This window comes from Mus musculus, chromosome 6 (assembly GCF_000001635.26).
Source record: "Mus musculus strain C57BL/6J chromosome 6, GRCm38.p6 C57BL/6J".
Classification (NCBI taxonomy): domain Eukaryota; kingdom Metazoa; phylum Chordata; class Mammalia; order Rodentia; family Muridae; genus Mus; species Mus musculus.
Genome location: NC_000072.6, coordinates 69,040,250 through 69,059,146, shown reverse-complemented (window position 1 = coordinate 69,059,146; position 18,897 = coordinate 69,040,250). Strand labels below are relative to the sequence as shown.

Sequence of the window (18,897 nt, the reverse complement as noted above, 5' to 3'; positions counted from 1 at the left end):
TCTCATGACAAGTAATTTAAACACTCCACTAATAAAGAAACCAAGAAGGAAACATAGAACTAATAAATGAACATTAATTTTTCTTATATCTATCATCTATCAATCTATCTATCTGTCTGTCTGTCTGTCTGTCTGTCTATGACTCCATTTGTGTGTGTACCTTAATGTTAATAATTAAAATCATAAAGACATTTTAAAATTCTAAATAGTGAAAGACCAATTATTTAAAATATTTGTGTTGTCAATTTTAACTTTAATTTACAGTTTAATTAAATTTAATTGACACTTAATGATAACAGGAATAATTATGTAATAGTTTATTTTCAATTTTCCAATATAAGGTGTTGGTATGAAATCCATCAGACACAGTTACCAGCCTCTCTGTGTCCTACTATAGAATAAAGTGTCACCATCACAGGAAGTCAAGATATTAATGTGTATTTAGCACATTATTTATATAATTTGTCAAGAACCTTTTTCAGAATCAGTTGTTTGACTTTTAGTCCTAGCAAAGAAATGACTACATAAAGAGGATCATGGACTTATAAGCAGCCCTGACTGCACAGACGAACACTGCTTCAAGCGAAATCTATACACATCTAAACCAAAAAGGAAACACTTTTACATTTATCTGTTGCCAAACACTACATGAAATTTAGTGCTTGGCACTTTTTTCTGGTTAGTTCTATGCGTACTGTGGTTGTTTGAATAAGAATGGATATCATAGTTTCATATATTTAAATATATTTCAAATATTTCTTATTAAGAAACCCTATTTGATAGGATTTAGTGGTATGGCCTTTCTAGAAAGTGTGTCACTGCATTAGACTCTGAGGTTTTAAAAGCCTAATCCAGGCTCAGGGTTTTTATTTTCTGGTCACTTGCTGATCCAGATTCCACACTCTCATCTCTCATGTCTGTCTTGGTGCAGCCATGCTCCACAATATGAAGATAATGAACTAAACACTAAGCAGTTACCTAATAAAGACTTTCTTTGGGAGAGTTTTTGTGGTTATGGTATCTCTCCACAGCAATATAATTCAACCAGAAAATCCAGTGATCTAAAAAGGTCACTAGAGAAATTTTGAATCGTGAGGCATCAGTGAATCAGCAAGTCAGTTCTGCATTTGCTCACTTGCTCTCGTGTCTTCTAGAAAAATATTTGTCAGGATCTTTTTTCCTTTCTATGATGTTCTATGGACATGCTTAGTGATCAACCCTCCCATGAGATATAAAATCAGAAAAGGAGGATTAAATGTTCACTGAAACGTGTAGGAGGACATGGACAGGGAAACAGACTAGAAAAGCACCCACAAAGATACTTCATACACCTACATCCATCAACATCTCACCTTGAACTTGTAGGGAAATGTGGGGAAAATGGGTCAGAGAGCCTACATTATCAGTTTCAGGCAAGACTTGACTTCTTGGGAAGCACATATTCACCCGACCTTTGCATAAATATATCCATGCATGATGAACAAGGCTTTGGATATTAAGAGTTTAGATTCTAGGGTTAACAATTTGCACAATTTCTTCCAATTATAATTATATGTCATTAGATCTATTAAAAACTACTGTTAGATCAATAAAACCAATTATTGAGGGCTAATAAATATTCACCTTTATTTCATGAAGTAATGTCATGTCTAAACTATGCAGCTAAAGATGCAGAGAGTCTAATTTTCCTGTTTTGATGGAAACTTATTAACTATTTTTTAACAGTTGTTTATTTTCTTCATGAAGTAGAATCACAAGGATGCCTAAGATACACTAAGACAATAATCAGAGGATGTATCATGATGTATGAGATACTTTTTTGGTTATTTTATGTTTGGTTAGTTTGGTTGGTATGATTTTGGTTTTGGCTTTTGATTTTAAGGAGAGAAGATTTAAGGAATGCTCAATTACCCTGGAATATCTGATTATTTTAATAAGCAGTAACTCTCACTCACACCTACAACCACATGATACAAAAAACACAGGTGTGTCTAAGAGTTTTCACTCTCATGTGGAGCATGAAGTCTATGTTACACATACAAGAAGCTTCCCTAGCCCTTAGTCTCACATAGCTGGTGTCTCTAGGAGTTTTATTTCTCCCATCATTTCTTCAACCATAAATTTTCAATATGAGATTTTCATTTTCTTTTACAAAAAGACAGTTTATCTATTATATTTATAACATATGCAATAATTTATTGACATATATAGAGTGACCCGTGACCAATGAATCCTAGTTATTTAATTCCATGCATGTTATTTGGCATATGAGTTTTGTCAAATAGTAGTTAGGGGTTTTGATATCTAGAGTTCATATTGAAATGATATAGTGGAATTAATGCAATCATAATGGTTCACCTAGGGCTTGCAGTCATATTCAGAAAAGGGCTGATAACAAAGGAAATGCTGAGGGAAAGATTAGGGCTTTGAGTACAGAATATATAGGGCATCTTAAGGATGCAAAATTAGTATATTGATTACTCATTTTGACTCTCTGGAGGGACATAGTCCTTCTTAATCCTTGATTTTAGATCAGTGAGATTATAATTTCACCTTAGGAATTTATCAACTAAATATTTACTTATTTATTTGCAGACTTCATGTTTTTAACCATGTAAACTATGAATTTCTGTTGTTATTTTAATTGTATTAAAAATACTGGTCTTGTTTAACTTCAATGATTAACAACATTCTCTATTACTAACTAGATTCTAAATATAAACAGTGGGTTTTACCAGTTACGTAGCTGTCTTGTTCAAAGTCAGTGTATTATTTCTAACACCCCTTATGTCTCCCTTGCAGATAAACCCACTCATCTCTTCCATTTTGATAACTTTCTGTTCCCATCATTTAATCTGTGGACCTGCATGGTTCTCTTCCTCAAGTTTACTCACCATTATCTCTTAGAGATTTGATGCCTATAGTTGTTGAACTCGTCTTGTGTGCCCTTTCATGAACAAAGTCCTCTAGAAAATCATTAGGATTCCAATGTACATTTAAGCTTATGATATATTTTGTATTCCTTTTTGGAGATTAGTGTAAGGTTTGCATGAAAGTGTCACTGGGAAGTTGTTTCTCAGGGAGATCCAAATGTGGCATGATGACGAATGACAGTGTCCCATGCAGTTGTACCTGGAGTAAATCTCCATGTTTTCATTTGTAAAGCATAAATGCCCAAGGCTTCACCTGAGAGTTTCTATAGGGTTTGACAACGTATTAATAATTCTCAATGGTGAAAAAGTAGAAACTCTTGATTTGAATTCTTTCCTCTTGATTCTCTCATATTCTCTGCAAGGTAGGACATTAAAAGTGGACTCCCATTTTGGAGCTCTTTTTTGTTGTTTTGTTTTTTTTTGCTTTTTCATTCCAGTCCAGATACTGCTCATGTACTAGAGTTTCATATAAATAAGAAGAGGGCACCAAAAAGATTCAATTCCAAAACTTAATATTAGGATATGTATCCTGCCAAGAGGGGAATATTAGGTTGAAGTTATAATGCATTGTTTGAAATATATCCAACAACTTTTCTGAATGAACACAATTTCTTTGCTTTATAAAGACCATGTAGAGACTGCCATATCCAGGGATCCACCCCATAATCAGCATCCAAACGCTGACACCATTGCATACACTAGCAAGATTTTATCGAAAGGACCCAGATGTAGCTGTCTCTTGTGAGACTATGCCGGGGCCTAGCAAACACAGAAGTGGAAGCTCACAGTCAGCTAATGGATGGATCACAAGGCTCCCAATGGAGGAGCTAGAGAAAGTACCCAAGGAGCTAAAGGGATCTGCAACCCTATAGGTGGAACAACATTATGAACTAACCAGTACCCCCGAGCTCTTGACTCTAGCTGCATATGTATCAAAAGATGACCTAATCGGCCATCACTGGAAAGAGAGGCCCATTGGACACACAAACTTTATATGCCCCAGTACAGGGGAACGCCAGGGCCAAAAAGGGGGAGTGGGTGGGTAGGGGATTGGGGGTGGGTGGCTATGGGGGAACTTTTGGTATAGCATTGGAAATGTAAATGAGCTAAATACCTAATAAAAAAATGGAAAAAAAGAGAATAGATAAAAAAAAAAAGATTTTGCTGAAAGGATCCAGATAGAGCTGTCTCTTGTGAGACTATGCCGGGGCCTAGCAAACACAGATGTGGATGCTCACAGTCAGCTATTGGATGGATCACAGGGCCCCCAGTGGAGGAGCTAGAGAAAGTATCCAAGGAGCTGGGGGGATCTGCAACCCTATTGGTGGTACAACAATATGAAATAACCAGTACCCCACTGGAGCCTGTGTCTCTAGCTGCATATATATCAGAAGATGGCCTAGTTGGCCATCAGTGGAAAGAGAGGACCATTGGTCATGCAAATTTTATATGCCTCAGTACAGGGGAACGCCAGGGCCAAGAAGTGGGAGTGGGTGGGTGGGGGAGTGGGTGGGTGAGCATGTGGGGGACTTTTGGGGTAGCATTGGAAATGTAAATGAAATAAATACCTAATTAAAAAAGAAAACTTTATACTTTTTATCACCTGCAGAATGATGTCTAGCAAGCAGTTGCCCAAAATTCTAGTCCGATAACTACATAAAAGATGAAAACAGAAATAAATTACAGGATTTCTTTCTAGCCAAAACAAAACATGTATTCTTTTTTAAGACTTTTTCCATTTGCACATAACCTTGAGTTTGTAATAACTTCTGGTAATATGAGATATGAATAATTGAATATTCATGTTTCCCTAAAGAAACCCTAGTACCTGAACATAGTAAGTAAGTGTGACTTATTCATATCACCAGCCTGTATGACTAAGTTTTTGGTGAAATGCTCTTACAGTTCTATATCATAAACATTCAATGGATTTGTTACTTCATCCTGGAACCTATATTTTATTCACCACAAAAATAATGACCATCTGAAAGGATTCTTGTAAGTATGTTCCAGTGTTTTCTCCTTGCTCTGCTATTTAGATGAGTTAGAAACCAAGATATTCTTTCTGAATCAATATGTGGAAAGAAAGTCACAACTATGTAGACTTCCTTAGCTCACCTATGAGAAAATCAAGTTAATCGTAAAAGAGCCCACAGGAGAAGCAAGTATAGAGTGTTTCTCTTTACCTAGTTCTATCTGGTGTGCTAGAAAAGTGGGTAGTAGATTTCTGAATGAAGCTCAGCCCACAGATGTCTGGGGGAAAAGTACAATGATGAGTTTAGGGTTATAAAATGTCAGTATGAATACTCATTTAATTGTGAATACTTTGCACCAGAAGCTTCAATTTTGCTGTTGACCAAAATTTGAATATTGTAAAAATTAAAAAGAGGGAGTAAGATTAAGGAAAAGCAAATTTAAAAACAAAACTCATTAGAATATTTAGCTCGGGCCAGGAGTGGTGGTGCACACCTTTAATGCCAGCACTCGGGAGGCAGAGGCAGGTGGATTTCTGAGTTCAAGGCCAGCCTGGTCTACAGAGTGAGTTCCAGGACAGCCAGAGCTACGCAGAGAAACCCTGTACGAAAAAAAAAAAAGTAAGAAAGAAACAAAAAAGAGAATATTTAGCTCAAAGGAAAAAGCATAGTGGAAGGTATTCATCATAAGATGGAACATTGACAACATATATCACTTTGTAACTGGCTCTGAATGATGTTTGATGCAAAACTATTAGGATAAACATAATATTTTTAAAAGTCTTTGTATTATGTACAATCTCCTCCAGTCTGCACTCTTCAACTTACAATATTTAATCATGTCAAAATTTGTTCAAGTGAGACTATGACATTTATTCAAAGGAAGTATAAATTCTCAGGGTTTTTGTTTGTGAATTTGTTCTTCAAATGTCTTCAAATATGTTGCTCATTAGTGTGACCTTATGTCTCTAAGATTTGTTAACTAAAATGATTCTGGAATTCATTATTACAATTAACTCTGATTATTAATGGTGAGCTGTAGTTCAGTCATATTACAGCCAGTTGCATTCATTTCCTATTATAAACTATTTTGACATGTACACTACAGAAAGTGCTATTCATCACATTTAATAATACAGTGAAGAAGAGTGGAAACAGAAGGTGTCTTCTTATAACATCATACTTTCAGTTCTAACTTACTGTGTTATGCATAGTGACCCTTAGGGATTCCATACTTCTTACAGTTAATACTCTTGCCTCCCCAGAGGCCCAACAGACTGCCTTGAGTAGAATAGACCTCTCAAAACAACAGAAGATTTTTATTTCATCTCTGTGTTCTTTGTTCCTATTTGGCTCACAGGAGACTGAAAAAAGGGATAAAAGTCTTCTTGAGTCTCCCTCTCCTACAAGATGCCTAAAGGATAACAGAAAATTATGTACATCTTTCAATGTCCTGAGAAATTCTTTATACACTAAAAAACCATTCTTCTCCTAAAATTCTTTTCGTTTAAATTTATAATTCAAACACACACACAAATACACACACACACATGCACACACACACGCACACACACACACACACACAAACCATGTGGACACATACAAGCATACATAATCAATGTACACACACATACATACACACTAACAATATATCCTAAATAGCACTATTGTTATAGATATGAAAAAGAGCAATGCCTTAATCTATTGTTCTGATACCTTGGCTGTGTATAATGGGAACAAAACAAAACTGTCAAAAGGAAAGATTCATCACATTTATTAAATAAGGGTTCTTATTCAAGCATGTACCAAGAAATATTAGAAAATCTTATGATTTACTGACACTATTGGCTTCATTTATGGTGTAGTGAGATTAGTATCTTAAACACTAGCTAGAGAGGCCTCAGCTCATTACAAATCAACAGGTATATATCACAATGGCAGACTACAATAACAAAGATTCTAAGGGTATTGGCATATACACATGGCATAAAGACATAGACATAAGTAGATAAAACTCAAAGTTCAAAATATGTTTTCTCTTGCTAGCTTATGATGGTTGGTCTCACTACAATGTGAAATAAATGTTTATATTCACCTACAAAAGACTCACCTAACACACAGTTATTCCATGGCAGTTTTACACTCATTATTAGAAAAGTAGACTAAATTATATTTATTCCATCCCTCTGTAGCCTGGACATCACAATCTCATATTCTTAAAGAAAAGCGTCCATTATTTCATAAACACAGAATTTCATGAAAAATCACAGAACAGGGAGCCTTAGGCATAACCACAAGCCATCTAATGTATAATATTTGTCTTTCATTTAAGAGAACACAACCGCCATTTTATTACTTTTGATTTTTATTTCTAAAGGTGTCCATCTACTAGATGAAAAATAGAAAAGAATATGAAACTACAAAATGACCCACGACTTCTAACCCTTGAAGGAACCCGATTTCGACCTGAATGTGCGGTATATGAGGAGTTTTAGAGCATTCCTTGGTTTCTGCTGATAACAAGCTAATGATATATTAATCTCCTAACTTGTCATGCAATTAATGGTGACTCCTGTACTTATGCGGATGAGTGGGATGGGGATTGGGTCAACTTGATGCCAAATATTGTGCTTGTAATTGGAATCATACAAACAATATACTTGTTTAATCAAGACAAAAATGATTTCTCTGAAGTTCCAAGTCATGATTGCAAATGGTTAAAGAATACACATAGTCATCCTTCAATAATTGCGATCAAAATCAGCAAGGACACCAAAAACTGGGAGGGAAGCTTTATGACTGTACTGTAACCAGACATTGATTGACTCCTGGATAGGGTACAACAAGACCAACAAACAGTTCCAAGTGAGAATAGTGGACCGAACCAAATAATCAGGGCCTGGGAAGGGCTAATTTTTCTTAGTAACTCTACTGTGCTGTGCCCGGGTCTCCCATAATAGAATATTGAAAAATTTGCTGCCAATTATTTTTGCCAATGGCAGACCTCATTATGAAAGATTTTTTGATACATTTTCAGCATTGTAATAGATATTGGCACTGGTGATATTTCATTTTCTCCTCTATATGAGTAACATGAAGAGAACAACTGTTTGCAACTTGAACACTTACTCACAAATGTTTATACTTATAGCACTTCTATCAGGAGGATGTCAGTTCACTTATTGTACCAAATAAATCATGGCGGCAGGATGTGGGGATGGGGTGGAGATTGTCATTTACCAAGTGCACTTAAACAATGTAGCCATTTGAAACATCCCTATAGTAAATTTTCATTTTTAATTCTATGTCATTTGTTGAACCATCTTGGGAAAATGTACAGGTTTTATTCTTACTAAACCACTGAATAGACTACAATGTATTTCTGGTTTGGAGTTTTTACTTATGTTCAAAACCTGTTTTCTGCCATTTAATAATATTGTCCACAGTTCCTTAGTATGTGGGGCAAGTAGTGATACTGGTGACTTTAACAAATTATCTTTCTCCAGGGCTAGAGAGATGGTCCTGAATTCAGCAACCACAACTCACTTGGAAACCCAAATCTCTGTAACTCCAGTTGCAGAATATTCACCATCTAACACCTCCTTTTGGATTCCTTGGACTATGAATATGATGCATAGTCATTCATGCCAGCAAAACAACTATGGACATAAAACAAAATTAGAAAATATGCCTCTTTCTTTAATTATGGAACATGAATTAATATAATATGAACACCCAAGTCTTTCCAGAACACACCCTAGATCAATTTTCTCCAAATAGAATGGGGAGTAAGGTCCTTTGCCCTATAAATTCCCTCAGCTTTCATCTGTTCTGTATCATATTCTTTAGGGTTCAATTTATAGAAATCAGAGAATTAGGAAGGACTTACTTAGTAGACAATTCTTAAAACCCCATCTGCTTGGCTGAGGAGGAACATTTTCAGTTTATGATATTGCTGTGACCCATCACCACTACACACATTGAAATTGGACACAGCAATCCAACAGAACAGAAGAGTTGGAGAAATATTTATTTGCATACTTTGGGAATCTCATAAATAAATGAAAGTGGACGCCAAAATATACATGCAGGGGATGTGGTAGAGACCTGTGAAGGCCCTGTGCATATTCCTTCATTTCTGTGGGCTCATGTGACCTTTGTTCATGTCGATTAAGAGGGCTTTGTTTCTTGGTGTCTCCATATTTCTGCCTCATCTTTCTGTCTCCTCTTGACTAGTGTTCTTGGAGCTCCAAGAAGAGGGATTTCATTCAGACTTCCCGGTTAGTACTGAATGTTTCTAACCTCAGCTGTGCTAACTTCTGGGGACTACAAATTCGGGGACCCTGCTCTCTCTCTCTCTCTCTCTCTCTCTCTCTCTCTCTCTCTCTCTCTCTCTGTATATATATATATATATATATATATATATATATATATATATATATATATATATATATACAAAAGAAGGTTTACTCCATATTTCCTTATTAAAATAATGCTACATATTAATTAAATTCATACGTGTTCTGTTCATGGTATAATCTAATGATAATCCAAAATTGCTAGTAATCAACATAAAATTCCCTTTACCTCTAATTCATGAGGCAGTATATTCCTTCAAATTCTTTTTACTCGATCATTTCATGTAAATCTATTCAATTAAATGTTTTGCTATTGAAGGTTGGGGAGTAGTAAAGTAGCAGAATGATTGTTTTTGAACTTAATGGAGCCAAGATGAGGGTCAGTACCAGGAGCCTGGTAATTGAGGTCTAGAGATCCATGTGAGATTTGGCTTCTGCTCTCACAAATACAAAACTGAACTCAGTTTTGGGACATTTATTCTGCCCTAATTTTGTTAATGGTCTCATGATATTTTGATCTTTCCTATGCTATCTTTACAACTATGCATGAATCTTTCTTACATATGTATTTACTTGATCTATGACAATGAAATTTAAAAGGAAGATTTATCTTTCGGTTGAGTGAAAGAGGCATTTGGTTTTTATCAAATGAGAATTTGTGTAAAACTCACCTAAGAGAACAAAGAGAATTACCATTTCCCAATTTTTATTTCCAGTGTATTATTTCTTGAGTATATTGATGAGATTGCTCCCCAATTCATTCTTAAGTCCTCAAGTTTGAATATAATTAACATCAGTAGCTCACTGTGGGAGTATGAGCAACCCTAGAGCTGAGTTGCCCCTGTAGAGCTACCCAATGCTTGGGGAAAGGAAGCAAGTGTGATTGTTTATCCTAAAGAGTCTAAAAAGGTGCTTTCTCAGGAGTGTTCTGCGTCATGTTTATCTGCCATGTCTGAAGACGATCTGGTCTTTAGGGATGTCTCTTTCCATAGCTTTGCTGACATCAAAAAGTGACAACTTTCAGAGAAGTGATTAGGGTTATCAAAAGGGCTTAAATAGGAAGCATAAACACCTATCATTCCAACCCAAAACTTAGAAACATGTGCAAAACAATAATGTTATAGCTATGAATACTAGTTTAAAGATAAATGAAAAGTATAACATCGAAGAGGAAAAAAACAGAGTGAAAAGAGTGACAATCATTCTGAAAGGGGACATGGGAAAGAAAAGGGACAGAGAGGTTTCTGCTACAGATAATATAAGTCCAACCTAGGAAATAGACAAAGAAAACCTAGAGCTATATTGATGGGTAAACGTGTTTTTATTAAATATTAAGAGTTGGTGTTCTGGTTTTTCCTGTAGTGAGAGCAATGAAGAAGGTGAGTGGGGAGAGATTGATAATGTAGATTCAATCTGTGCATTCAGATGAAAGCTTATTTTTAAATTTTTCTATATTTTTGGGTTTTACTAAACTACACAACAAACTATTATCATGCTTATCATCATTTCCTCTCTCTCATACTTTTAATATCCATGTAATACAACCATCTTCCCAAATTTCCACATATTTCTATATTTATAACCTACTTACACTAGTTAGTGATAGCCACATGATTATTTATGTGGTTCTGTCTTCTGAAACATGTTAACCCTATGGTCTCTTTTAGTACTAGAGAATATTATTATATTCTCTAATACTAATGGTTCTGGATCTGCGGGAACCACTATAGCGCTAATTGCTCAGTATAGGTTGAGTCCTGGAGGTGAACTTGTCATCTAGATCAGGATTTTGACTGCCATGATCTTGCAGATAGATAATCACTGCTTCTTGAGTTCAAGATTACAATAGCCACATTGTGTACAGAGGACAGCATTTCAAGCTCTCCTATTTTCTGAGTTGTACATTTAATCTACACCTATTCCATGACAGTTTTTGAGATTTGAGATAGAGATATAAGCTACATGTTCCATATTAATTTAAGCACTCAAGTCTGAGTGTGTCATCATTCTGACTAGTTATGTATTTCTCCATTGACTTCTGATTAATTGAAGAACAAGCTTCAATAAAAAAGTAGACAAGAAATAGAGAAACCAAATGCCTGGAAATTTGTATGATTACATAATTTTTCAATTACCAGAGAGTATTCATGTATTATAAAATGTTGTCACACCATAGAATGGTTGATTTATCCAGCTTTAGTCTCTTATTAGCAGTTATTTTTTCCATAGTAACTTGATTCTGTCATGTTCTGTGTCCAAAATGAGTCTTCTATTCATGAATACAGTACTACTATCAAGTTTTATTGAGAATCTAAGATCAGTTGCAATAGTCTGTATTATTTTGATGTCTCCCTATTCAGATCATTTTACTAGGAAGCCATATTATATCAGGTACATCATAGCAGCCTGAGAAGCTGTAGGATCCTCAGGAACCTTCCATCAGAAGAAACTCAGAAAATCACTTTCCTTATTACTAATGTCCTTTGAGGTAAAATAAAGTCAAAAACACAGATTTTGAATACCGTCCTGTTTTACTGATCACCAGGGGTTCTATTCTAGTTAACAGTGTTATTTTGCCTACTCTCAGAATTTCCACAGTTACACTATACTTCTTTATTTAGGGTGGAATACCGTGAAGAATTACCATTTCAATGTTTACATGTATGCAGGAGTCATCCTTGTTCATGTCTTGTTTATGCATCAGCCATTAGACCACCTGGATGCAGCTTCTCTGGTGTTTCTAGGAGACACAGTCTGCCTTAGGGTTTTACTTCTCTGAACAGACATCATGACCAAGGCAGGTCTTATAAGGACAACATTTATTTGGACCTGGCTTGCAGGTTCCGAGGTTCAGTCTATTATCATCAAGACAGTAGCATGGCAGCATCCAGGCAGGCATGGTTTGGGAGGAACTGAAAGTTCTACTTCTTCATTTGAAAGTTGCTAGCAGAATACTGAATTCAAGGAATCTAAGATGAAGGCCTTAAAGCCATACCCACATTGTCCCTCCTACTCCAACAAGGCCACACCTCATAGTGCCACTCTCTCGGCTGAGCATATACAAACCATCACATTATGTTAGAGCAAATCTCAAGTTTCTCCGGCTCTTAAAATAATTCTACCCACTATGCAATGATTCCTGAGAAATAGGTTCAGAGAGTATTTTGTAGTTGGATAATTTAGGACTGGACGCCATATAATCTCCTAATATCTGCATTTTGATAATTTATGGAGTATTTTTGGAATGATTTCCATCTCTTGCAAAGGAAATTGCACATCAAATATCTAAACCATATGAATTAAACAAACTTGATTTATGTACGTATAGAGGTAATAAGAAGCCATGAATCAGAGAAAGAGCAAGGAGTATATGTGGATTTCTATGAATGGAGGAAAAAGTAGTAGCAAACAGTATGTGTCTTTGTTATGATTTTTAAAAGATAAAAAAATGAGGATAATTTATCTCAACCTATTTCTTCCACCTAATTTAAGACCAAAGAGATGACAAAACTTATCAAAAGTTATAAATATTTCAGTAAGAAAAGAGTGCATTGATTGTGTACCAGAACCCCTTTTTGGCCATCTGCCCCTCCTCTAAGAATTGAAAAGCAGAACCTATCCAGGTGGGGAATCTCAGTGAGGCCTGCACAGTTCAGATGGTGTTGAAATAAGAGAGATATTCAATACAATGTGACTTAACATACTAATAGTATATTTTGTAGTTCAGGTAACCAAAATTTTCCATTTATAAGGTTACCAAATTACTGCATTTTTCAATGGAAAACTGAATTCAAATTGCAAGTATTTAACATTTTGTATACCATTGTATGTGGTATCACTACTCTTCCTTGATTCTAAGCAGTAGCAACAATCTATGGCTCTAAAGTAGCCACATGATTGCAAGAACACATCATAATGTGCCATCAATTTAAAACATCGTGGCATAATCTACAGTTTATTATATTATGGCTTTATATAAAATGACTTTATACCATCAAGTTCTATATTATTGTATCTTTTTGTAATCTCACTGTATCTCAGAGAACATTTTACATCTCTGATATTTTCATTTCACGAAGTCATGAAATGTGCTATAAGTGTGAATGTGCCTGCGTGAACACTATTTTATTTATGTTTGTAACGATTGGAAATAAAGAATCACCACATTTGTCATAGTATTTCTTTTGTTCTAAACATACTACTACTTGGCAGACAGTACTGTAAATGTAGTATTTCCTCTATACTTCAAAATGGATATTTTATAACCCTGCCTTCACTTTGGCTATGTTAACAGTAGATGGCGGCACAATCACATTTCTGTTTTTGTTTTTTTGTTTAGTATTTTTTTTTAATTATTAGATGTTTTCTTCATTTACATTTCAAATGCTATCCCAAAAGTCCCCTATACCCCCCATATCCTGCTCTCCTACCCACGAACACCCACTTCTTGACACTGGCTTTCCTCTTTCCTAGAATATATAAAGTATGCTAGACCAAGGGGGCCTCTCTTCCCAATGATGGCCAACTAGGCCATCTTTTGCTACATATGCAGCTAGAGACATGAGCCCTGAGAGTACTAGTTAGTTCATATTGTTGTTCCATCGATAGGGTGGCAGACCCCTTCAGCTCTTGTGTACTTTCTCTAGCTCCTCCATTGAGGGCACTGTGTTCTATCCAATAGATGACTGTGGGCATCGACTTCTATATTTGCCAGGCACTGGCATAGCCTCACAAGAGAAAGCTATGTCCGGCTTTTGTCAGCAAAATCTTGCTGGCATATGTAATAGTGTCTGCTTTTGGTTGCTGATTATGATCAATAATACAAAAAGACCACCAATAGATTGGGAAAGGATTTTTACCAATCCTAGATCTGATAGGGCACAATCACAATTCCATTCAGTCACTAACATCAGCCCTAGAGTTGTAATTACATGAGATTATAAAACAAGACATACACTTTTTCCACAACCTCACCAGCATCTTCATCACCTGCATTTTTTTTTTTTATTTTAGCCATTCTGAGTTGTGTGAGATGGAATCACAGAGTTGTTTTGATTTGCATTTCCTTGATGAATAAGGATGATGAGCAATTCCTTAGGTGCTTTTTAAATATTTGGTATTACTCAGTTAAGTATTCTTTCTTAAGCTCTGTATCCAGTCTTTTAATAGGGTATTTGGTTCTCTGGAGTCTAACTTATTGAGTTTTTGTATATATTTAATATTAGCCGTGTAACAGATATAGGATTGGTAAAGTTCTTTTCACAATCTGTTGGTTGCCACATTGTCCTATTGACAGTGTCCTTTGCCTTACAGATGCTTTGCAATTTTATGATGTCCCATATGCCAGTTCTTGATCATAAGACATAAGCTATTGTTGTTCTGTTCAGGAAATTTTCTCCTGTGCTCATGTGCTCAAGACTCTTTCCCACTTTGTCTTCTATTAGATTTCATGTATCTGGTTTTATGCATTGATGATGGGATTGCAGGCTGGTACAACCACTCTGGAAACCGATTTTGTATCCTTAAATGGTGAAATATAAAGCACTTATTCAGAAAAAAATAATAGATTTTTCTTTCTGTAGTAAACAGAATAAGAGTAGCAACTAGCTCCTAAATACAATGAAAGATGAAAATATGTATTATTCAGAAAGAAGCTAGCCATTTAGTTAGAATAGTTTCCTTAGAAAGGCATACTTAATAAGTACCTTGATTTCAACAATTCTTAGGTCAGTATCTCTCAATACATCTCAGTTGTTTTTCATAATAGTTGATTAAAAAATGGAAGAAGTCTTTCATGAAGGGAGGAATGTGAAATCATTCCTAAAATCTAGAGACATAGGCATGCTTCATCATGGCTATGCAGACTTTAACGTTATAGGAAGATAAATAAAACTTTATCTAAGGTAAATTAAAACAATTTTTAAATAAATTGTTTTATTCACTTTTCAACACTATATTTTCCTCCTTTCCCAGTACCCACTCATTCAAGTCCTTCCCCATTCCCTCAGTCTTTGCTATAAGTAAAATATATGATCAAACTTAAATTTTCAGTTTCGGGGACTGTCGATCTTTATAAATACATTTATTTGAAAAGTGCTCTCAGATTCTCTCAGGTAATAAATAGAACATGAATTACACAGTTTCAGGGCACATGAAATACTGAGAATGGTGATTATTCAGAGTAGTTGTAGATGAGTGCATCTTCATGAACCCACAGCCCATATTCTCCCATGTGTTTATAAGCTAAAAGAGACTAGACTGTATCCTGTGATTTGCATATTACATTTTCAGTAACCACAAATATCTCACAGTTGTTTTAAAGCAAAGTACTTATGAGAATAGCAGTAATTAGCTAGGAACAAAAATTCAAAGACAAAATGGATTTTCAGGTGCAGATTTTCAGCTTCCTGCTAATCAGTGTCTCAGGTAACAGAGGGCAGGGAATTTGAGATCAGAATCCAACCAAAATTATTTTCCCTGGGGAATTTGAGTCTAAAATAATTTTTTTTTCTTTTTCTTTCATCTGAATGTTGGGTGCTATAAAATTATTTTTGTATCTCTATTTCTATTAATCCCTCTCTCTCTACGTTGCTTTTTTCTAGTCATAATGTCCAGAGGACAAATTGTTCTCACCCAGTCTCCAGCAATCATGTCTGCATCTCCTGGGGAGAAGGTCACCTTGACCTGCAGTGCCAGCTCAAGTGTAAGTTCCAGCTACTTGTACTGGTACCAGCAGAAGCCAGGATCCTCCCCCAAACTCTGGATTTATAGCACATCCAACCTGGCTTCTGGAGTCCCTGCTCGCTTCAGTGGCAGTGGGTCTGGGACCTCTTACTCTCTCACAATCAGCAGCATGGAGGCTGAAGATGCTGCCTCTTATTTCTGCCATCAGTGGAGTAGTTACCCACCCCCACAGTGAAACAGACTAGAACAAAAACCTTCTAACTTCTTAAAGTCTAGCTACTTCCTCCTAGAAATAAACTGTGGCCACGAGTTTGATTGCAGTAGTCCACACAGGTTGTTCTGGTTTACAATGTCATTTGCATATTTAGATGAATGTCTCTATAATATTCCACTGTACTTCAGTGCTATTCTCAAATAATCTACATTTCCAGTGTTTATTTATTCTCAATTTTTGTTCTGTTTATCAAAGACATGTGTGGCAGTCTATTTTACTGGTGGTCCCCATGAAACTTTACATCTATTTTCTGCTACTTTCACTGATTTTAGAATCTTCTTGGTTTGTAGTTTTCTTCAGGATATTCATTTTCTCACAACACACTGCTTTTGTTATCTTACAAAAAGTAGTATCCATCCTAATATATTTTCTTGGTTTTATTAGTACAACTTTTCCACTAAATTGTCCTCTTAATATGTGCTTAAAATATTTTTCTCTCCAAATTAAAAACGAGAAACTACTGACAGGCACGTATATTTTCTTTCTATCCTCATGACAAGTAATTGAAACACTCCACCAATAAAGAAACCAAGTAGGCAACAGAAAACTAATAAATGAACATTATTTTTTCTTATATATATCACCTATCTATCTATCAATCTATCTATCAATCTATCTATCAATCTATCTATCAATCTATCTATCAATCAATCTATCTATCTATCTATCTATCTGTCTGTCTGTCTGTCTGTCTGCCTGCCTGTCTGTCTGTCTGTCTGTCTGTCTGCCTATGAATCCATTTGTGTGTGTGTACCTTAATATGAATAATTAAATTCATAAAGACAATTTAATATTCTATATAAAGACAAATTATTTAAAATATTTGTGTTGTCAATTTTAAATGTCAATTACAGTTTAATAAAATTTAATTGACACTTAATGATAACAGGAATAATTATGTAATAGTTTATTTTCAATTTTTCAATGTAAGCTGTTGGTATGAAATCCATTAGACACAGTTACCAACCTCTCTGTCTCCATCCATAGAAGAAAGTGTCACACCATCGCAGGAAGCCAAGATATTAATGTGTATTTAGCACATTATTTATATAATTTGTCAAGAAACCTTTTTCAGAAACAGTTGTTTGAATTTTAGTCCTAGCAAAGAAAAAACTGCATAAAGAGGATCATGTGTTTATGAGCAGCCCTAACCGCACAGACGAACACTGCTCTAAGCAAAATCTATACACATCTAAACCAAAAAGGAAACACTTTTACATTTATGTGTTTCCAAACACTATATGAAATTTAGTGCTTGGCACTTTTTTCTGGTTAGTTCTATGCTTACTGTTGTTATTTGAATAATAATGGACATCATAGTTTCATATATTTAAATAAAATTCAAATATTTCTTAGTAAGAAACCCTATTTGATAGGATTTAGTGGTATGGCCTTTCTGGAAAGTGTGTTAGACTCTAAGGTTTTAAGCCTAATCCATGCCCATTGTTTCTATTTTCTGGTCACTTGCTGATCCAGATTCCACATTCTCTTCTCTCATGTCTGTCTTGCTACAACCATGCTCCACAATATGAAGATAATGAACTAAACACTAAGCAGTTCCCAAATAAAGGCCTTCTTTGGGAGAGTTTTTGTGGTTATGGTATCTCTCCACAGCAATATAATTCAACCAGAAAATCCAGTGATCTAGAAAGGTCACTAGAAAATTTTTGAATCGTGAAGCATCAGTGAATCAGCAAGTCAGTATTCCATTTACTCACTTTCTCTCATGTCTTCTAGAAGAATATGTCAGGATCTTTTTTTCTTTCTATGATGTTCTATGTACATGCTTAATGATCAACCCTTCCATGAGATATAAAATCAGAAAAGGAGGATTAAATGTTCTTTGAAACGTGTAGGAAGACATGGACAGGGAAACAGACTAGAAAAGCACCCACAAAGATACTGTATACACCTAACTCCATCAATATTCCACCTTGAACTTGTAGGGAAATGTGGGGAAAATGGGTCAGAGAGCCTACATTATCAGTTTCAGGCAAGACTTGACTTCTTGGGAAGCACATAATCAACAGACCTTTGTATAAGTATCTTTATGCATCATGACCAAGCCTTTGGATATTAAGGGTTCAGATTCTAGGGTTAACAATTTGCACATTTTTTTCCAATTGTAATTATATGTCATTAGATCTATGAAAAACTACTATTAGATCAATAAAACCAATTAATGAGGGCTAATAAATATCCACCTTTATTTCATGAAGTAATGTAATGTCATGTCTAAACTATGTAGCTAAAAAGGCGGAGATTCTAATTTTCCTTTTTTGGTGGAAACTTATTAACTATTTTTTGATAGTTGTTTATTGTCTTCATGAAGTAAAATCACAAGGATGCCTAAGATACCCTAAGGCACTAATCAGAGGATGTATCATGATGTATGAGATACTTTTTTGGTTTTTGTATCTTTGGTTGGTTTGATTTTGCTTTTGGCTTTTGATTTTAATGAGAGAAGATTTAAGGAATGCTCAATTACCCTGGAATATTTGATTATTTTAATAAGCAGTAACTCTCCCTCACTCCTACAAACCCTTGACACAAAATCACAGGTGTCTCTAAGTGTTTTCACTCTCATGTGGAGCATGAAGTCTATGTTAGCTTCCCTAGCCTTTAGTCTCACATAACTGGTGTATCTAAGAGTTTTATTTCTCCCATCATTTCTT

General features: G+C 35.3%; 1 pseudogene, 1 gene segment (V, D, J or C) and 1 further gene; 1 reads left to right on the top strand and 2 right to left on the bottom strand.

Moving 5' to 3' along the window:
- Igk (immunoglobulin kappa chain complex) overlaps window positions 1-18,897 on the bottom strand; it is a 3,171,119-nt gene that overhangs the window by 1,667,608 nt on the left and 1,484,614 nt on the right.
- On the bottom strand, window positions 7,353-7,703 carry Igkv13-78-1 (immunoglobulin kappa variable 13-78-1; annotated as a pseudogene). The gene is given in 2 exon segments: window positions 7,353-7,537; window positions 7,655-7,703. Coding segments are annotated over 2 exon segments (234 nt in total).
- Igkv4-79 (immunoglobulin kappa variable 4-79) lies at window positions 15,642-16,175 on the top strand. The segment is given in 2 exon segments: window positions 15,642-15,690; window positions 15,867-16,175. Coding segments are annotated over 2 exon segments (358 nt in total).